This window comes from Lagenorhynchus albirostris, chromosome 19, assembly GCF_949774975.1.
Source record: "Lagenorhynchus albirostris chromosome 19, mLagAlb1.1, whole genome shotgun sequence".
NCBI lineage: Eukaryota > Metazoa > Chordata > Mammalia > Artiodactyla > Delphinidae > Lagenorhynchus > Lagenorhynchus albirostris.
Genome location: NC_083113.1, coordinates 7,395,173 through 7,415,306, shown reverse-complemented (window position 1 = coordinate 7,415,306; position 20,134 = coordinate 7,395,173). Strand labels below are relative to the sequence as shown.

Genomic DNA, 20,134 nt, shown 5'->3' with positions numbered 1-20,134 from the left:
ATGTTTCCTGGGTGTGCTAATAGGAGTGGGGGGACAGTCAGCGGAAGAGAGCTGTGTAGTCTCTGCTCAAACCCTGTGCCCCGATCTCCTGTGGGCTCTGTGGGGCAGGGACCTTGTGGTCACCACTGTGTTCCCAGCGCCCAGCACCGGGCCTGCCATACAACAGGTGCTCAATAAATTGGTGTGGGCTTCCCTGGTGGCCCAATGGTTAAGAATCCACCTGCCAGTGCAGGGGACATGGGTCTGAGCCTTGGTCTGGGAAGATCCCACATGCCACAGAGCAACTACGCCCGTGCGCCACAACTACTGAGCCTGCACTCTAAAGCCTACGTGCCACAACTACTGAGCCCACGAGCCACAACTACTAAAGCCCGCGCGCCTAGAGCCCGTGCTCCGCAACAAGAGAAGCCACTGGAATGGGAAGGCTGCGCAACGAAGAGTACCCCCTGCTCACAGCAACTGAAAAAAGCCCACACACAGCAATGAAGACCCAACGCAGCCATAAATAAATAAATAAATATTTAAAAATAAAATAAATAAAATGAAACTGAAATACTGTATTTTTAAATAAATAAATTGGTGTTTGAAAGGGGAAACAGGGAAGTAGTTAGGACTCCGTGCTCTCACTGCCAAGGGCCCGGGTTTGATCCCTGGTCGGGGAACTAAAATCCCACAAGCCTCGCCAAAAAAAAAAGGGGGGAGGGGTGTGCAAGTGGACAAAACAATCTGTGCTGGATGGAAAATTTCTACTGTGCATGTGTTCTGCTTATGTTACCACTCCAAATTCTGGGCTAAGTGGAGACACTGAAACTTCTGTTAGCTTTGCCTGGATTTTGTGTATAATAGCCCCCAGCATGGGAATATTTACACAGGGACAGTTTCAGGGACAGGACAAGAAGCCCTCCTCCCAATTTTCAGGACAAAATTTCAAAGCCAATTTGGGATGGGGGTGGAGATGGAGTTGGACTTAGGGTGTCTGGGTGTTGGATCAGGGAATGAGAATGGAGACGTGGTAGAGCTGGAATTGGAGCCGGTAGTAGATGAGGGGATGGGGACGGATCTAACAAAGAAACCAAAAAATTTCCTCTAAATTTCAGAGGGCTTCTTTGCGTAAACTTAGCAACTGAAGTGGGGTGAGGTCCTCTGGTCTTAGAGGCTGAGACGGATGCAGGGTGAGGTCCCTTGAGTTCCAGTGGCCCCAGGAAGGCACAGAAGGTACCAGATGACTCAGAGACAGCCCAGTTCCTCCTGGGACAGGAGGAACAGGTGTTGGGTAGACCCAGACATGGGAAACAGTGGGAGGGAAGAAGGAAGTGGTTAAGAGGTGCTTCATGGAACTTGACAGGAGGGTGAGGAATGTAATTCTCCCATCAGCCCTGAGGGATGGGGATGGGGATGGTATGGGGGGTTGGGATGGTAGGGTACCCCTGTGCTTTTCTCCCCAGGACACAAAATCCACACATTCCCACTAGGACCTGTTGCCATTTAATCAGAACTCACTACCCACCGTGTTAGTACTTTGCATGACAATGACCATAACAATCTACACACGTTATAGTCTCTTCATAACACGTTTATGAGGTACACACTTCATTGTTCCCATTTTCCAGGTGAGGAAACTGAGGCTCAGAGAAGACGCTTGGCTTGCCCAAGGTCACACATCAGGGAGTGGTGGAGGAAGCCAGGTTGGGTGATTGATAACTTCTCTCAGAGACTAGTGACCACCGGCTTCCTCGTTTCTCATGAACAAAACTTTGCCACCACGTTCTGCATCTTGGCTTCAACGCGGGCAGAGAACAGCAGTGGGCAGGAGGCATGAGGGAAGACGAGAGATGTTAATAGGTGTGGATGGGTGACAGAAGTTTGAGTGGGGCAGGGGGAGAGTCCAGCTGTCTGCGGGGGAAGGAGGGGAGGAAGGAGGAAGAGGGCAGATGGCGAAGCAGTTGCAGGGCCTTTGGGTCACTTGGAGCCGATGGTTTTCTCTATCCAGTCGCGGTATTTGCAGATCTCAGTGTAGACAGCTGGACGCTGAGCAGAGCCGCAGGGGTAAACTCCCCATGAAAGGATGCCCTGAAGGGTCTCATCACAGACCAGAGGGCCACCTGAGTCACTCTGGAGGTGGGAGGAAGGAGAGATCAAATAAATACACCAGTGGAAAGGCTGCCACTTGGGGGCTGGGGTAGTGATGGGGAAGGGAGGTGTTGGGTAGGGTCGGAGCTGGGTTGGGGTTGTGGGTGGGGTGGGGTTGTGATGGAGTTGGACTTGGGGTTTGGGGGCATTGGGTGGGGGATGAGAATGGAGAGTCGATGGAGCTGGGATTGTAGTTCTTGGTAGGTGAGGGATGGAGCTGGATCTAGAGATAGGGCTGAGGTAGGGGCTTAGGCATGGCTTGAGGATGGGAATGTGGTTGAGGATGGGGTGGGAAGGGGGTTAGGGCTGGGGATTGGCTTGAGAGTAGACTTGGGGACAGGGTTGGGCATGAGAAGGTGGACCCAAGGAGGTAGAGTTGGACATGGGGTTGATGTTGGCGTAGGAATGGGATAGTGCTGGACGTGGGGATGAAATTGGGCTGGGAGTGGCTATGGGGTTGGGGATGTCTGTTTTCCCATAACCTCCCTATGCTGCTCCCATGAGTCAGAGACCCTCTCTGGCCAGTTCCTACCAGGCAGGGGTCCTGACCCTTGCTGAGTCCTGCACATATCATGTTGTTGGTGACCACGCCAGGATAGAAGACGTCACACTCCTCAGGGCTCAGGATAGAGACACGGGAGCAACTCAGGCGCTTGTACTTCACTGATGGGAGAAAACATCAGGTAATCCTGGGGTCCGGCCCCCAATCCTCCAGGATCCAGGAGCCCAGATACCCAGACTGTTCCCAACACAGGCTTCAGGCCCCCAAATGCCCCTCCCTCAGGCCCAGGAGTCCAGGCCCCTCGTCCTCCTTCCCCAAGATACAGGCCCCAGGGCCCCCAGCTCTTGCCTCTTCGGGAGGCTGTGGTGCCCCAGCCGGCGACCTGGCACTGGTCTCCGGGCTGGGCACAGCGGTAGGGCAGGCGTAGAGGATGGATTCGAGGCCCCAGCACAACGGGCATGGCCAGATGCAGCAGCATGAGGTCATGCTCATCTGTTCGCCTGGGCAGGATGGGGCCCGAGCCCTTGTACTTGGGGTGGATAATAGGAAGAGAGGTCCTGCGGATCTGCTCTCCCTGGGGAAGCAGCAGGTGGTCATCCCCAACTCGAGCCCACAGAGGCCTGGGGAGGGAAGAGTCTCATGGATGCAAAGCCTTCACTGGGACTGAGACTGAAGGCTGAGTCCCTGGGAAGGAGGGTACAGGCAGTGGGGTGGGGATAGACACTTGGGTCCTGGCAGGGGAGGGGCCTGGGGGCTGGGACTCCTGGGTCTGAGGGAGGAGTGGGTAGGGGAGAAGGGAGCTGGAGACCTGATCTGGGGGGACATGGGGAAGCACGATCAGGTGTTTGGGTCCCTGAGTTCTGCAGGAATTGAGGGCAGAGGGTCTACCTTGGTAAACCTACCCTTTTCTTCCTCCCTCAGTGGGGACTCATGAGATGAACAATTTCTTTTAGTTCTGAAGTCCTAACCACACCAGATCCTGGCTTCTGTCTGCTGCAAACAACTATCTACACCTAAATGGAACCCTAGCAGAATCAGCTGGTCAGTGGCTCTGGATGGGCCCAGAAACTCTGAGAAAGACCACACTGCCCCCTCGTGGCCACAGCACAAGCCCACCTCTCCTCCTACAGGAAGCCCTCCAGGGCCGACCCCACATCGAGCTGTTAGTTCCATACCCTCAAGTACCCCAGCCCTTCCCGCCCCCTCCCCGGGACCTGCCTCCACAGCCCCTCCGTAAGCAGCTCTCCCTACTTATTTTTCCCGCAGTGCGCAGCCGTGAGCACCCAACTCCTGTCCACCAAGACGCCGGCGCAGTGGAACCAGAAGCCATTGAAGAGGGACACCTGCCAGGGCTGCGACCTATAAGGGCAAGGGGCGCTGGAGGCCACGGAGAGCGAGTGCGTGTCGTTTCCGGGGAGCTGCAGAGCCTCCGCGACTGGAGAAAGAAAGGAGGTGGAGATCAGAGCAGGCAGGACAGCAGGGCAAGCACTGGGTGCGGGATCCGAGTGGGGCCATGGGACGGGGCTTCGGGGGGGGCACAGCCTGAACCCGAGAGTGTACGTGGAAATTGGGGATCCTGAAGGAACTGAATGGAAGTGGGCGGAGAAGAACGGCGTGAAAGGGCAAGGAGGCGGGGTTAAGAATGGAGTAAGGCGACCTAACAGGTTGGGTCTGGAGGAGCCGGGACGCTGCAGCGAGCTTGAAGAGGTCAGGAATGCAACAAGGCGGGGCAGAAGGGGCGGGGCTAAGGTGGGCGGGGCGGAAAAGGGGCGGGGATAGAAAGCAGGTCCTGGTGGGTGAAAGTAGTGGTGGGAATAACGCAACTCGCCGGAAGAAGGGGTGAGGGCAGAGGGCTCTTAAGGCAAGACTTGGGGTAAAATCGGGCGAAGTAAGAAGGGGCGGGGAAAGGACGCGGCGAGGAGAAAGGGGGAGTACGGATCTCGGAAGAGTGAAGGGGGCGGGATACCTAGGGCGGAGCTAGAAGAGGGGCGGGTCTGACTTGGGGCGGGACTTCTCCGGATCTGTGGGTGAGTGCTGGGGTCCCAAGGGGAGGAGAAGTGTGCGGGGCTTGGTGATAAGAGCCCACTCTGCCGTCGCCCCCGGTGTCCGGCGCCTCCCGCCGAGCCCTGTCCCCGGCCTCACCCCAGAGTTGCGCCATCAGTAGCGGCAGCAGAAGGTTCTCGAGGCCCCAAGGGCCGGAGGCGGCGGAGAGGTGGAGGTGTGAGGGTCTCATGGCCAGGACCTAGGCTGGGGGGGTGCGGGTGGGCGGGGGACGGTTCAAAACACTTGCCGGGTCAGAGACCCCCGCCTGCCACGCCCGTCCGCCCGTCCTGGGCCACCCCAGCCCGCGGGGACCCGTTTAACTTGCGGCCGACAAACGCAGGGCTGGGCAGACGGGCGATCGGGGCCTGAACAGGCGTAATGGGCGCAAATACCCTAATGACGCCGCTCTGGCGTCCTGCTCTCCCTACGCCCGAGGGGAGCGCTCTCCTGGCCGGGGCTGTCCCGGCTGCCAGCCTCTCAGCGCTTCGGGGTTCGCCTACCTTCACAGGTGGGCTGGGGATTCGAGGCTCCGAAGTGCGTCCCGTAGATAAGGAAACTAAGGCTGGAACAAGTCTCCTGCCCGCTACCCGAGGGTCCCCACCTGTGCTCTCGCGATCCACCCCAGCCAAGGTGAGGTGCATGCCGCTCACCTGGGAGTCGTGGAGGGGAAGTGCCTCAGTCCTGCCGTGTGGGCCGCCGGTAATCCTCCGCCCAGGGACCCCTTTCAGGCCCTCCCTTTTAACCCCGAAGAGCCCTTTTCCCCACCCTGCCCCCAGGGGTTTACCTCCTCCCTTTCCCTCTCCCTAATTACACCCTGGGTGAGGCTGGGCCCCAGATTCCTGCTCTGGGAGGGGCCCGGGAATACAGGCTTCTCCCAGTGCCCGAAACACCCTTTTTAGAGGTGGATTTCATGGAGGTTCCCCAGGTGCCTGTTCCAAGAAGTCTTCGCAGATGGGGAAAGAGGGTGCCACATCCCCAGGGGCCGTGGGGGTCGCGGGGATAGTGTCGGAGACCGATGATTGTAAGCGAGAGAGAGGAAAATAAATAAACAGGGACGTGCATACCTAGAGTGGCATAATGAGAAAAGCCAGAATGCTGACCCTGAAAGAGGGAGGCAGAGAGATAAGATAGATCGAAGGAAAGAGTAGGAACAAGAGATGCACGCAAACAAGGGAAAGAAAACACAGAGAGGGAAGAGGAAGATGCAGACCCAGAGGGCTGCTCTGTGCTTGAGCCCTCATCCACGGCCAGAGCAGCGTCGTGTGTCCCAGCAACTAGCCCATGTGTGGTCACTTCACATACTTCCTGCCCTCTTCATGTCTCCAGGTGACACACAGGCCCATGAATCACAGGAGGCCAAAAGCTACAAGGGGCATCAGTGTCACTTCAGCCAGCTCCCTCATTTCAGGTGAGGAATGGGAGGCTCAGAGAGGGCAGTGACTCACAGGAGGTCACACAGCAAGTCCATTTAACAACCCAGACGCCCAGTTCCAGCTCTGGGCTCTTAACTGCTCATGCCCACTGCCTCCCCTGCAAGGTGAGCAGAACATCAGAAGAGACCCCGAGTTCTGGACTATTTGTGAAGCATCTTCTCCAGCGAGAAGTCAGTTAACTCTAGAGATTGTCCAGCACAGCGCCGTTCAGTTGAACTTTCCGCCGTGATGGAAGTGCTCCGTTTGTGCTATCCAACGCGGTAGCCACCAGCCACATGTGTCTATAGAGCTTTTGATATGTGGCGAGTGCAACTGAGGAATTACATTTATTTTTTTAATTAAAAATTAAAAAAAAATTTTTTTAACATCGTTATTGGAGTTTAGTTACTTTACAATGGTGTGTTAGTTTCTACTGTATAACAAAGTGAATCGGCTATACATATACATATATCCCCATAGCCATTCCCTCTTGCGTCTCCCTCCCACCCTCCCTATACCACCCCTCTAGATGAAGAATTACATTTCTGACTTTAGGCAGTTTTAATTTAAATAGCCATGTATGGTTAGTGGCTACTGTACTGACCTGCTCGGGTCTTGATGAACTACCTATTACCTATTGCAGAGGTTGGAAAGAAAACAATGATAGCTCCCTTTTATTGGGTCTTAGCTATGTGCAGGCTGACTGACTTTGTGTACTATCATACTTTTGCATGCACGATTTTACAGATAAGGAAAGGAGTCTTTTTTTAAAAAAAATTATTTATTTTTGGCTGCGTTGGGTCCTCATTACACCAGGGCTCGAACCCAGGCTTGAATCCATACCCCCTGCATTGGCAGACAGATTCTTAACCACTGCGCCACCAGGGAAGTCCCAGGGAATAGAGCCTTAATCAAGGTAGTATTGCTTGTCCGTTAAGAAATCACCTTGCTTCAGATTCCTTGCTCTTCTACTTGCTGGCTCTGTGATCGTGAACGGGTGACTTCGTTTCTCTGTGCCTCAGTTTCCTCAGCTGCAAAATGGGTATAATAATAATAGTACCAACCTTGTAGGGTTTTGTGAAGATTACGTCAGTCGATACATTTAAAAGCCCTTGGACCAGGGTCTGGCATGTAGTAAGCATTCAAAAGATTCATTTGTTTAGTAAATATTTACTGAAACCTTGGTGTGTGCCAGGAATTGTGTTTGAGACTGGAGGTGCAACAGTGAACCAAACAACTATTTTCACTCCCAGAGTCACAAGTTAGTATGAGGCAGGAGGAGAACCCAGGTCTCCTAACCCCAAACTCCAAACTGATTATTAAGGTACAGCATCTCTCATAGTCAACAAGGCCCCCAGAAAAGTATATAAAGGGGTCCTGGCTCAGGCTTCATTATTAACAGAATGAACAGGTACCACAGCAGCAAGTAGGCATCAGGGGATTGGGCCGTGATGAGCTGGTCCTGGCTAATTGTTCTCTATAGTCTTCTGGATCCGGACCACATATTGCAGACCTTTGTGTAAACCCTGGGCTTTCTGCTGACAGCACATGGATCCTGGCCCCAGGAGGTGATGCCTTGAAGAGACCCATTATAGACCAGTGGGCCCCCAGAATCACCCTGGAGATGGGGAGGAAGAGAACCAGTCAGAGAGGAGGGGAGGCCTCAGGAGAGGGGAAAGGGTTGGACATGGTGTTAGGGAGGAGGGGGGAATTGTGTTGAAAGTGAGGTGGAGGTTGAAATGGGGTTGGCAATGGGATTGAGGATGAGGTTAGAGTTATGGGTGAGAACAAAGATGGGGTTAGGGTCGAAAATTGATTTGGGGATGGTTAGGGTCGGAAATAGGGGTGGGACTGGGAATGGAGCTGGGAATTGTGTTTATGTTAGAAATGGGACCTGGGAGTGGAGATGGATTTGGGGTTGCAGGGGGAACTGGCGTTGAGGTTGGGGATGAGATTGTGGATGTAGATGAAGACATGGTTGAGGTTGGAGATGGGAATGGAAATGTGACTGGAGACCCAAGCCCTGCCCTCTGAGCTGGCAGGATTCCTTGCCCTCTTCTCGAACGCTGGTACATCCCATGGTGTCTGTGATGTCCCCAGGGTAGGCGTCCTCATACTCCTTGTGCTCGATGATGGTCATGTTGGTACATCGCTAGGTATGGGGAAAGTGCACTGTAGAAATGACATGAGGGGGTACAGAAAATTAGATCCCTTTGTTCCCCTTCCCCACACTGCAGGGCTTGCTCTGAACCCAGCAGAGAACCAGGGACCTTGCTCTGAATCCAGTTCCTGTCCTTCTTGCTTGCAGTCAACTCACCTCTCTGCTTGTAACCATAGCAACAGTAACGCTATCAAGTAAAACTCTTTACGTCAGTTGCTCTATAAACATTATGTCTCATCCCGCTCTAGTAGGTGGATGTGATTATTCTCATTTTATAGAGAAGAAAACCAAGGTTCAGAGACTTGCCTAAGGACCTACAACTAGCAGGTTGTGGATCTGAAATTGCACATCTTGTCTGCCTGAATCCAAGGCCAAAACTTTTGTCTCCGCCCTCCCCAGCCCTTACTTTTCCACTCTTCCTTTCAACTTATCCCACTATTGACACCTCCAGGTAGCACCCTCTTGTATCACTATGAATCTCATCTTTGAAGGTTCCTCTGGTTCCCTATTTCCTTCCACAATCATAAACACCTTCCCCCACCCCACCCCCCATCACGCTGCTCTCTGGAGCCCCTACACTGGGGGCTGGACGTGGTGCCCCAGTCGGAAATGAGGCAGCGGGTACCAGCAGTGACACAGTGTGATGACACCCTGTGGGTCGCACGGCCCAGATGACGAAGGCTGGGGCCACCATGTTCAGCAGCGTGATGTCATCGCAGTGGGCTTTGCTGGGCAGGCTACTGTTGAAGTCTGGGTGGGGGAAGGACTCAGTGGCTCCTCGGGTGTGCTCACAGCCATCCCGTCACTGGAGGCTGTGTTCTCCCAGATGAGCTACATATCAGTTGAAGTGAGAGAGATGGTGGTCAGAGATGGAAGGGGAAGGAGAGACAGGAAATGGAGAGTGACATTGTGGGGGGGGAGGGGCGAGATGAAGAGAATGAAGAAACATAGCTCCACTTCCAAACTCATCCCCATCTCCCACCAAAACCTTATCCCCAGCCCAACATCCAACCCCATTCCCAACACCATGCCAGTTCCAACATCATTCATCCTTCCATCTTCAATCCCAACCCAATCCCCATCATCAGTGCCCGTCTCTGACCCCACTTTCCCCACCCCATACACATTCTCCCCATCCCCAAGCCCTTCTCTATCCACCTCTCCATCTCCAGCCCCCTCCCAGCCCCGCCCCTGCCCCCGCACTCATGGCCTGTGGCAGTGGGCTGCCGTCAGTAGCCATTTGAGGGCGATGAGGTTGCCCCACAGAGCAGCTGTGTCTTCTGGAACAAAGCCGCCTGTCAGGGCGGCTGGGAATGAGGAGAGCACTCATATCCTTTATTGATCCTAGTCTCTCCCCCTACATGTCCTAGAGAGGGTGAGAGCAAAAGAGGCTCGGCCATGAGACGACTCCCAGAAATGGGGCAGCGGGGGCAGGACCATAGCCTGGTGTCCTATGGGGACGCACTGAATGGACAGGCTGGGTATTAAATGATTGAAATCCTTCCACACCCGTCGGTCAGTAGCCACTTTCCTGAGCTCTTTGAATGTCTCCCACACCACCCCAGCTGCCCCGGTCCCTCCTCTGGGACCCTCTTGGACCTCTCCCCATTCTAGCTCTAAAGAGATTACACCTTTGGAAGGCAAGGGGCATCCAGGACCTTGTTATGGCTCATATATCCATTCAGATGCCCTATGGTTGTTCTATATTTTTAATATCAGCCCCGTCATTGTCTAGACATAGAGGGTTGGGAATCCTAGAGATTGGAGAGGGAGACCCCTGCCCATCCCCATCTCCACCGTACCTGTCACCAGAGCAAACATGATTAATTGCAGAATCATCATGGCCTGGAGGGGGGCAGGGCAGGCCCCAGGTTCTTCTGGGAACAAGGAGGGACAAGGGGCCAAATCACTCCATGGGGAGATTTAGGGCTGGTTCACGCCCTCTCTCTCCCCCATGCCTGCTCCGGCTCCCCCCCAGGGAGAAACAACCAGGTGTGAGGAATCCCTTGGCTCGCACAGCATCCCAACCTCCAAACTTTTAAAATAAATCTTTGGTATGGAGGGTGGCCTTGCAGGGGCCTAATCCCAGTTAGAGCCTCTCATACCCAAGTTGCTGGGAAGGCATTGCCCAGGGCAAGCGACAGGCTGGCTCCGTTTAAATCAGCCACAGGACCTCGTAGGTGGTTTGGAAAATGTCTTCCTTCTTACCCACCTGAGACCTGGGGCCCAGCAGCTTGGGGTGGGAGGATAAAGGGAACCAGGCTCCGTTCAGTAACCACGCCAGGGTGATATGAGCCCTTTGAAGGCTGCCTGGGGTACAGTAGGGGGCTCGGCCTGGGACATCATTCTGGCCCCCACCCTGCTGAACCCCTGCCGCTTTGAAGAACAGTGAGGCAGAGAAGGGCTGATCACTGGAAGGGCCAGTGCCCTTAGCTGCCCTGGCCAGAGTAGGGCTGGAGGGTTGGACTCAGTGACCGAAGGTGGGGTTGCAGGACACTGAGGTTGGGGGGCAGCTGCTGGAGATGCAGATCAAGGCAGAGAGACAAAATCCCCCCCACCCCAAGAAGTACAGAGCATTAGGAGAAATGATGCTGGGGCAGAGGCCTGGTACACTCGGCAGGGCAGGTGCCTGGAGGGGAGCCCTCCCTTCCCTTCTGGCCTCACGGGCTCTGGGGCTGGAGCTCTGGGGGCCTGGCAGTGCTGGCAGACGCGGCAGGCTGGGTCTCGGAGCGGGAGGCACCAGGAAGGCGAGCAGGCAGGGGTGCCCCCTCACCACACACCCCCTCTCCTGCAGGCCCAGGATGACTGGGCTTCCCAACCCTGCCTTACTGCCCTGGGGGCGGGGTGTGTGGGAGCCCTCCCCAGTCCAGCCCTGGGCCTTGGAGGTGCTGCCCACCTGTCACTGTTACCTCCCCAAGCCCCTCTTCTCTCTGCTTCTCTGTTTCCCCACACCTCTGTGTCCGTCCGTCTGTCTGCATCCTTCCCTGTCTCTCTTTACCTCTCCCACATTTCTATAATTCTTTGTGTGTATGTATGTGTGTGTCATTTTTCTTCCTGTTCCTATGTGTCTCTGGGCCTTTTTCTCTTTGTCTAACTCTGTTCTTCTCTCCCCGTGTCTCTCTGCACATCTCCTCTAATGCTTTATATCTTTCTTTGTGTCTCTGTCTCTGCCTGCCTCCATCCCTGTCTCTTTCTCTCCCTCCCTCCATTTCTGTGTCTAAATCCCTCTCCATCCTCATCTCCCAGCCCCTCCCTCCCCACAGCCCGAGCCCAGGTGAGACCCTGGCCCCTTCTGGCCCCTCCCTTCATCATTCCAAGGAGCGGGGTGGGGGGACTGGGACGTCACACAGGTGGGGCTGCTGCCAGCCGAAGGGGCAGGCAGGAGGGTGGGGAAGGCAGGTTGGGGCCTGTGGGATTCAAGGCCCAGGAAAGGGAAGTCAGCCCTGGGCAGGTACCACAACCCCCAGAGCTCCTCTGGGGCTTTACTTCTCTGCCGACCCTTCCCTCCACTCCCATCTGCCAGCCTCTTAGGCTGCCAGGAACCCAGGGTCCTCAGAATCCCACTGTGGCATTTACTTGCTCTGTGACGTAGGTCCGATGACTTCCCAAATCTGAGCCAACTCAATTTCCTCGTGTGCAGAACTCAAGTGACGATCCCTACTTCTCCCAGCTTGTTTGTCATCAGTTAGTTCTCTGTCTTACCCTCCTCTCTCCCCTAACGACATGTGAAGCAAGACTACGGGGTAGGGGCTTCCCTGGTGGCGCAGTGGTTGAGAGTCCGCCTACCGATGCAGGGGACACGGGTTCGTGCCCCGGTCCGGGAGGATCCCACATGCCGCAGAGCGGCTGGGCCCGTGAGCCATGGCCGCTGAGCCTGCGCGTCCGGAGCCTGTGCTCCGCAACGGGAGAGGCCACAAGAGTGAGAGGCCCGCGTACCACTTAAAAAAAAAAAAAGACTACGGGGTAGGCCTGGGTTCTCACAGCAGCCAGCCCTGGCCCCAGACCCCGGCACTGCCTCTTCCTACCACAGTGATGTGGGACGAGAGACTCCACCCCGGCGAGGCTCAGTTTCTTCATCTGTGAGATGGGGGTGACAGCCCTGCCTCAGGGGGTTGGGATGATGACTCCAGGAGGGCCAAGTACAATAGGCAGTCAGCAAATGCTCCCAGAGCTGCCACAGTCACCCCTCACCCTCTCCCACCTCAAATTTCCCTTCCATTCATTGCGGAGAAGAAATTCTCTTTCCAACTCCTGGAGAGGCTGTGAAGACAGAAGCTGAGAGGTGGGCAGAACTATTTTTAGACCTAGGCTGGGTCCTCTTGCTTTCCAAGGCTGCACCCCACCCTCCATCATCGCAGATGTATTAAAGCAAACCCGCACCCCGCATTAAGTAGAATACGTGCTCAACTCCAGCTGAGCCAAGTTGCAGTTGGCTAGTTGGAAGAAGGTTACGTTTTATAGACACAATTAAATGGTAGTGGATTTTGATTTTGCAGTTTTCATTTGGTATTTTGCAGCCAACAATCCTGTCCACACACACCCCTCCCCCATTTCGGCTTATAAGCTCTAGGCAGTGTTCCTGTTGCGGCAGATGGAGAAAAATGGCCTTAATTTTTTACTGTTATAAGTTACTTTCTCTAGTCCATTCCTGTGTGACCCCTGAGGGAAAACCCTCACCCTCTCTGATCTCTATTTCTACACCTGTGGGTAGGGTAACTGATGGGTAACTCTCCCTCCAATCTCAACCAGCAGGGGGATCAAACAGACAGACACAGCCCCTCCTCCAGTTATATTTATTCCAGAGAGTTGTATACTCCCTCCTCCCCCAAACATGGGTCTTAGAAGGGCTGGCTGGAGTTGGAGTTCCAGGAAGAAGATCCCCAGTCCAAGAAGAGTGGGAGCTGGGGGTGATGATGGAGGAGGTATTGGCGCTCTGAGGGTCAGAGTGGCCCCCAAGCTGAGGCATGAAGGTGGAGGGAGCAGGTCAGCTGTTCCTCATGACCATCCAGATCCAGTCCACGTATTTGCAAATATTGGTGTAGACCCCTGGGATTCCTTCTTGCCCACAAGGCTCCACGGATCCCCAGGACACCAGACCCTGAAGGACTCCTCCGCATACTAGGGGACCCCCAGAGTCACTCTGGAAGGCAGAGGAGAAGGAGCATGATCTGAATATGGGAGAAATCCTTTTCCAGTTTTCCTCTCCACAGCCTCCTGTCCCCTCACCCATTCCTGGGCCTTGAGGACCGTGGCTCCAAGCCTCGTCAGCAGAGAAAAAAGAACACACAAGTTCCCAGAGGACAACAGCAATGACTAATAGAGAACACACTGTCCCTAGGGGCCAACGCCAGGGAAGGAGGGCGGGGCTCTATGCTGGGTAGAGCGTTCCCTCAAGGACAATGGGTAGGCTCTGACCAATGGGGGAAGAGAGCACAGGCACCAGTGACCAATCCCAGCGAAGGAGGACGGGACTCCTTAAGAGTTCTCTCCAAGACAGTGGCTGGGGCCCTGGCCAGTAGGGAGGGGCAGCCTCCTCTGTGAAGGACCGAGAGGATAAGGTAGCAGAATTACAGGGTGAGAGAGTCCTCCAGCCCCCTTTCCTCCTCCATCCTGGAATCTCTCGCTCTTAATTGGGCCAGCACCAACTGGATGGTATGGGGAAGACTCGGAACTGGAGAGACAGCCGGCTACCTGCCTGAGCTCCAAATGCCGGCTGCCTCTTTCCCTCCCCCATCGTCTGTCTTTGTCTCTTCCTCTCCCTCCCTTTGTGCCCCACCCATCTTTCCTTCTCTGTTTCTGCCCTCCCTCTCTCTGTCCTCCACTCCCTGGCTCTCCCTCCCGCATCCTGTGCCTCCCCTTCTTTCTGACCTTATCTCTCTCCCCATCTCCTTTCCCTGACTTACCTTCTCCCCCTTCCCCACCTCCCCAATTCTCCCTCTCCTACTTTCTGTCCCGGATGTTGCCTGCAGTCGCTCACCTGGCAGGCATCCTCCCCAGCGATGCCGCCAGCACACACCATGTTGTCCGTGATTCTCCCGGGGAACGCTGCCCGGCAGGTGGCGTTAGAGACCATAGAGAGGTTAAGGCATTGGAGTCGGTCTGACAACTGGTCTGGGGATGGAAGAGGGATGCTGCAGGATCCCCCAAAGCTTCCCTCATCTCCCCGAAGAGGCCACATCCCTCTTCTCAAGGAAACCCAATACAAGTCTGTACCCCACCCCCTCCCTATGACCTCCACTACAATCCTCCAAGCTCTAAATTTCAGATTGTGACTTGATTACACAGTAGCTCTTGATTTCAATTCATTGGCCCCGTCTCCCTGACCTTCAGCTTACGACTCAGATACAGTGAATCCAGACCTGGCTTTCTCCTTCAATCCCAGCTACTGTGACCTTTGACCTTCAATCTTATTGCCCTTTGATCCCAACTTGGCCTCATGTCTTCTCTCTGTCTCTTGGCCCCATGTTCCTTGTCTTCACCTTAACCTCCAACCTCAGCTCGGAATCCTCCAAAGTGACCTCTGATCCTAGTTTATTTGACTCCAGACTCCATGACCCCTAACCTCTACCTCCACACACCAAGCCCTGTGGCTTCCAGTCCCAGACCAGTGATCCTTGATCGAATCCCAATTTCCGTCCTCGGATTGTGGCCAACATCTGGATCCCATGACCTCAACTCTACAATGACTAACATCAGAGTGCCTGACCCATGACCCCAAGATCCTATCTACATATGTCTTTTGCTCCATCCAGTCTGATAACATCACTCTGACCTCTAACCACATCCCTGACCCATGACTCCTAACTCCATACGCAACCACTTAACCTCTTTAACTCCCAAGACCCCTACGCACCATGATCTCAGACCCTAAAGCATGAATCCTGATGTGTGACACTTTACCCATCCTTCCTCTGAGATGGCATGACTCCTGACCTCTCACCCTATGCCGCAAACTTTTGCCAATCGTGACCCCTGACCCCAGCACCCCCTTACTCCTTGTGTGGTTGGTGGTGCCCCAGCCCGAGATGTGGCACCTGGTGCCAGCCACTGCACAGGTCGTGGGCAGGGGCAGGGGCCGGATGCTGCGGGTCAAGAGAACAGGGATGCCCAGTTGCAGAAGCCGGAGGTCATTGTCTTGGTTCTGCAGGGCTGCCTGGTAGCCAGGGTGGGTCACAGAGAGGCCACTGTGCCGGATCTGTTTGGTCCAGTCCATCTGGCTGAGGCTGTGTTCCCCCAGGCTCAGCCAGTACCTGCTGGGGGTCACAGAGGCTCAGCAGGGGCAGGGTGGGCTGGCCTGGGGCTCCCAGACCCGCCTGCCTCTCTCTGCTGCTCTGCACCTTGATGGTTGTTCATCCCCTTGCTCTCATTCTCTTTGTCTCTTCCCACCTCTTGGTCTCTATTTCCATCGCCATCTTTCCATTTCTAGTGTTGGTCCTATTGCTCCTCTCCATGCTACCGCATGTGTGTCACTTTCTGATTCTCTTAGCTGGTGATGGCCATGGGGGCAGGGACATCCATTAGTCCTATTCACTGCCCTGTTCCCACCACCCAGCGGGTGGCCTGGGCCATCAACACTGTCAACTAAACGAATGGGGGAATAATGAGTGGACTCTGTCCTGCTGGTGTCCCTCCCTGTCCTCAAATATCTCTGTCTCTCCATGTCTGAAACTTCCCTTTTGGAAAAAGAAAAACAATCGAGAGCATCAGACCTACAAATCCCAATCTCCTCGTTTTACAGATGGGACCACTGAGGCCCAGAGAGGCGCCGGATGTAACCTCTGACCTCATTTTACAGATGGGACCACTGAGGCCCAGAGAGGCGCCAGATGTAACCTCTGACCTCATTTTACAGATGGGACCACTGAGGCCCAGAGAGGCGCCAGATGTGACCTCTGGAGCTGCACAAAGAGTTTGGGTCAGACATGGGTCCCCAGCTCACACTGGGTCAGGAGATGCTGAACTGATGACACCATATGGGAAGGAAGGGGGACATGAGGGAACATTGGGGGTGGGTGGGCAGATTCCAGGGCCCTCCCCTGACCTCCACCCCACCGATCCCCACCCAGGTCCACCCCAGGCCCATTGTGAAGAAGTCCTACTTCTTGTCTGACCTCAGACTCTCTTGTTGCAGGACCATCTCCTTACTCCTGTGAGCCCTCTCCCCCCAGCGCTACCCTCCCCATCACCCTCCCTTCCCACCCTGAGTAGGCAGGGACCCAAGTGGGGGGCTTACCTGTTGCTGCAGCGAGCAGCTGTGAGAACCCACCTGTGGTCGATGAGGACTCCCCCACAGCGCAGCTGTGTACCTTCAAACAGCCCCTCCTGCCAAAGCTGAGAGTGAGGGATACACTCCGTGCCTTTAAAAACCTTCTGTGTGCCCTCGTGGCTGAGCCCTGAGGACAGTGGCATGGGCCAGAGAGACAGAGTCAGGAACCTAGAGACTGTGGACCAGATAGAAAGAGAGATACAGAAAGAACAAGAAAGAGGCAAGAGAAAGAAACCAAGAGAGGGAGAGAGAGAGAGAGAGAGAGAGAGTCACAGGCAGGGAGACACAGACCCAGTGATATATAAAGACACAGTGAAACACCCAAAGGACACAAAGAGGAAGAGAGAGAGATGCTTAAAGATAAGCGAAACAGAGATTCAGAGAGAGAAAGGACAGAGACATAGTGACAGGGAGAGACAGAGGGGAGATGGATCGGAAGATACAGGGAGAGCGAGGTGCATAGGACCCCTGGAGATGGAGGTGAATGGAGGCATAGAGTCAGCCAGCCTCCCCCCCCTCCTCAGTGCCAGGCATCCTCGTGAGGGTTCCTTGCCTTCTGGGGAACTCACCAATCAAACACAGGAGAAAAAAGGTGCTGGACACCATGGTGGTCCACTTCCAGGTTCTGGGGAAAAGGTGAGGCATCTCAGAGATGGCAACTGGACCCTCCTTTTCCCTGTCAAGTGGACCCTCCCTTTCTCCTCCCCTTCCACCAGCAATTCCACGAGGAGGGGATGGTTCACAGGCCCATTCCTCTCTGTACCCATCCCCCGAGCGTTACCCCCTCACTGGTGTTGGCCTGCCCCCTGCTCACCTTGTTTCTCCGCCTGCCGGTTCCTCCATGTGACCGTTGCAATCTCAGCCTGTCGGTCTCTCTGCTATCTGTCTGGCCCCCTGCCTGCTTGTCTCTTCATCTGCCAGCCACCCTATCAGGCAACTCTCCTGCTGTTCACCTGGTCTCTCAGACACCTGTCATGCTGCACCACCTGTCTTCTTCCTTCCGTCTGTCTGTCCCAGACCAGCAGCTGATACAGCTTTTAACTCTGTCCCAGCTCATGCGATTTACGGGTTGAGGGAAGGAGACAAGGTAGACATGGGGCGGGACACCCTCTAATCAGGTAGAAACTCTTCTTGGCTAATGACAATTAGTGAGATTTACAGTTAAATGGAGGGGGGGCGGGGGCCCCAATATGGCTCTGGAGGGAAGACCCAGGCCCTCTCCTTCTCCCCTCCTCTGCAAACTAGCCAACAGCCCTGAGGCCAATGACGCAAGGTGATCTGGGATCTTCCCCAACTCCTGTAATGAAGCCTCAGGGAGAGTGGGGCAGGTAGATACCTGGACTCCTCCCTGAGTGTTTCATGGAAGGGCAACAGGGTGGAAGTGAGAGAGTTAAGGAAACCAAGGGCAGAGAGAGCCTGAGGCAGAAGAGGAGGAAAGGGAAGAGGTTTCAAAAGAGGGGAGACAGGGCTTCCCTGGTGGCGCAGTGGTTGAGAGTCCGCCTGCCGATGCAGGGGGCGTGGGTTCGTGTCCCGGTCCGGGAGGATCCCACATGCCGCAGAGCGGCTGGGCCCGTGAGCCATGGCCACTGAGCCTGCGCGTCCGGAGCCTGTGCTCCGCAATGGGAGAGGCCACAACAGTGAGAGGCATGTGTACCGCAAAAAAAAAAAACCAAAAACAAAATAGGGGAGACAGAGGAGTTTCCAAACTGGGATCCAAGGAAGCTTGGTTCTAATTGAAGTTTTTAAATTCAGAGCACAGGTCTTAGGAGGTCGATTTATCTAACTCCATGAAAGTTGTTTGCATAGGGCCGTCCACTGAGAAAGAGAGACAGGGGACAGGAAACGGAGAGAGGGAGAGTGAAAGAGACTCAGGACAGAATCCCTCTCTTTCTCCTCTTATCTTTTTTTTTTTTGGAAGTAAAGTTTATATAAAGTTTATATAAAGTTTATATAAAATCCAGCCCTCGAACCATTTTAAAGTCTACAACGCCGTGAATTCCACTGCACTCACGGTGTTATGCTACCATCACCACCGACTAATTCCAGAACATGTTCGTCACCCCCAAAGGAGACCCCATACCCGTTAAACTGATGTGTATCAGATGATGAATGGACAAATAAAAGGCGGTCTGTCCATGCTATGGAGTATTATTCAGCTACAAAAGGAACAAAGTGCTGATGTGTGCTACACGTGGACGGACCTTGAGAACACTGTGAGGAGTGAAAGAAGCCCGTCATAAAGGCGCACAAACCGTATGATCCCATTTATATGAAATATCCGGAAAAGGCCAGTCGGTGGAGACAGAAAGCAGGCTAGTGATTGCCCGGGGCGGCAGGGAGTGGGGGTGGGGAATGACTGCTTAGCGGTTCTCTTTTGACACGCAGACTTGCGGCTTGTGGCTTCTGGATAAAGTCAATCCCTTTTTGTAGCTGGAGACTCAGAGAGGACAGACGTCCTGCTTTCCGAAAAAGCTCTGAGCAGCTTTGCCACCTCACCCAGGGAGCCCCTGGAGCGCTCAAGTCCCTGTGTCTCATGCTTTCCTCTTGGGCGTCATCATAAGCTCACCATGAAGCCCACTCCCTAAAGACAACTCAGGCATCCCAACACGTGGGGTGATGTCTCAGGGCATGGATACCATCACAGGTGTGGAAACCGAGACACAGCTAGGTGGAGCTGCTTGCCCAAAGTCACACAGCTGGTAAGAGGCAGAACTGGAGTTTGAACGGAGGCAGACTGGCTCCAGAACTTGTATCGTTAATCATTATCCAAATATGTGAATGAGCGAAAGAATGACTAACTGAGGGCTTCCCGGGTGGCGCAGTGGTTAAGAATCCGCCTGCCAGTGCAGGGGACACGGGTTCGAGCCCTGGTCCGGGAAGATCCCACATGCCGCGGAGCAACTAAGCCCGTGCGCCACAGCTACTGAGTCTGTGCTCTAGAGCCCGCGAGCCACAACTACTGAGCCCACGTGCCACAACTACTGAGCCCACGTGCCACAACTACTGAAGCCCACGCGCCTAGAGCCCGTGCTCCACAACAAGAGAAGCCACCGCAATGAGAAGCCTGTGCACCGTAACCAAGAGTAGCCCCCACTCACCGCAACTAGAGAAAGCCCACGCGCAGCGAAGAAGACCCAACGCAGACAAAAATAAATAAATAAAATAATTTTTTTAAAAAATGGGGCTGGGAGGAAGCTAAATGTCTACCTACCACTTCCTCTTGGGGTCCTCGAACAAGGCAACAAAAGATGGACGGGGGACTTCCCTGGTGGCGCAGTGGTTGAGAGTCCGCCTGCCGATGCAGGAGACACGGGTTCGTGCCCCGGTCCGGGAAGATCCCACATGCCGCGGAGCGGCTGGGCCCGTGAGCCATGGCCGCTGGGCATGCGCGTCCGGAGCCTGTGCTCCGCAACGGGAGAGGCCACAACAGTGAGAGGCCCGCGTACCGCTAAAACAAAAAAAACAAAAACAAAAAAAACTCTTGGGGGCTTCCCTGGCGGTGCAGTGGTTAAGAATCTGCCTGCCAATGCAGGGGACATGGGTTCGATCCCTGATCTGGGAAAATCTCACATGCCGCGGAGAAACTAAGCCCGTGCGCCACAACTACTGAGCCCACGTGC

The 20,134-nt window shown here is 54.7% G+C and overlaps 3 protein-coding genes across 4 annotated transcripts; all 3 read right to left on the bottom strand.

The window, feature by feature from the left end:
* Positions 1–1,472: 1,472 nt before the first annotated feature.
* LOC132509669 (kallikrein-10-like) lies at positions 1,473–5,472 on the bottom strand. 2 transcript variants are annotated; one of them, XM_060130963.1, is made up of 6 exons: positions 5,326–5,472; positions 4,775–4,879; positions 3,884–4,067; positions 2,981–3,252; positions 2,663–2,793; positions 1,473–2,112 (listed from the first exon to the last, which is right to left on the bottom strand). In XM_060130963.1, the coding sequence occupies exons 2-6, from the start codon at positions 4,863–4,865 to the stop codon at positions 1,960–1,962; spliced, it is 831 nt and encodes a 276-aa protein (XP_059986946.1). In that variant the 5' UTR covers positions 4,866–4,879; positions 5,326–5,472; the 3' UTR covers positions 1,473–1,959. The 2 variants fall into 2 exon arrangements, 1 of the variants encoding a protein (XP_059986946.1); XR_009537100.1 differs by lacking the exon at positions 5,326–5,472 and adding an exon at positions 5,176–5,319 and having other exon boundaries at positions 1,974–2,112; positions 2,663–3,252.
* A 1,390-nt stretch (positions 5,473–6,862) lies between these two features.
* LOC132510229 (kallikrein-11-like) lies at positions 6,863–8,422 on the bottom strand. The gene is made up of 4 exons (XM_060132034.1): positions 8,405–8,422; positions 8,127–8,239; positions 7,601–7,709; positions 6,863–7,118 (listed from the first exon to the last, which is right to left on the bottom strand). Exons 1-4 carry the CDS (start codon positions 8,420–8,422, stop codon positions 7,056–7,058), a joined length of 303 nt encoding a protein of 100 aa, XP_059988017.1. The 3' UTR covers positions 6,863–7,055.
* Positions 8,423–13,089: 4,667 nt separating this feature from the next.
* Positions 13,090–17,120, bottom strand: LOC132509670 (kallikrein-12-like). Its single transcript, XM_060130964.1, has 5 exons — positions 17,084–17,120; positions 16,482–16,641; positions 15,242–15,501; positions 14,226–14,359; positions 13,090–13,388 (listed from the first exon to the last, which is right to left on the bottom strand). Exons 1-5 carry the CDS (start codon positions 17,118–17,120, stop codon positions 13,233–13,235), a joined length of 747 nt encoding a protein of 248 aa, XP_059986947.1. The 3' UTR covers positions 13,090–13,232.
* Positions 17,121–20,134: the final 3,014 nt, after the last annotated feature.

Coding starts and splice junctions, on each gene's coding strand:
- LOC132509669 (XM_060130963.1), bottom strand. CDS start 4,865: ATGAGACCCTCACACCTCCACCTCTCCGCCGCCTCCGGCCCTTGGGGC. Junction 4,068..4,774: donor ACTGATGGCGCAACTCTGGG/GTGAGGCCGGGG, acceptor TTCTTTCTCCAG/TCGCGGAGGCTCTGCAGCTC. Junction 2,113..2,662: donor AGGGTCAGGACCCCTGCCTG/GTAGGAACTGGC, acceptor TCCCACCTCCAG/AGTGACTCAGGTGGCCCTCT.
- LOC132509670 (XM_060130964.1), bottom strand. CDS start 17,120: ATGGTGTCCAGCACCTTTTTTCTCCTGTGTTTGATTG. Junction 14,360..15,241: donor CACCACCAACCACACAAGGA/GTAAGGGGGTGC, acceptor TTCCATCCCCAG/ACCAGTTGTCAGACCGACTC. Junction 13,389..14,225: donor CTGGGGAGGATGCCTGCCAG/GTGAGCGACTGC, acceptor TCTGCCTTCCAG/AGTGACTCTGGGGGTCCCCT.
- LOC132510229 (XM_060132034.1), bottom strand. Junction 7,710..8,126: donor GAAGAGGGCAAGGAATCCTG/CCAGCTCAGAGG, acceptor TCCTCCCCATCT/CCAGGGTGATTCTGGGGGCC. Junction 7,119..7,600: donor AGCCCAGGGTTTACACAAAG/GTCTGCAATATG, acceptor CCCATTTTGCAG/CTGAGGAAACTGAGGCACAG.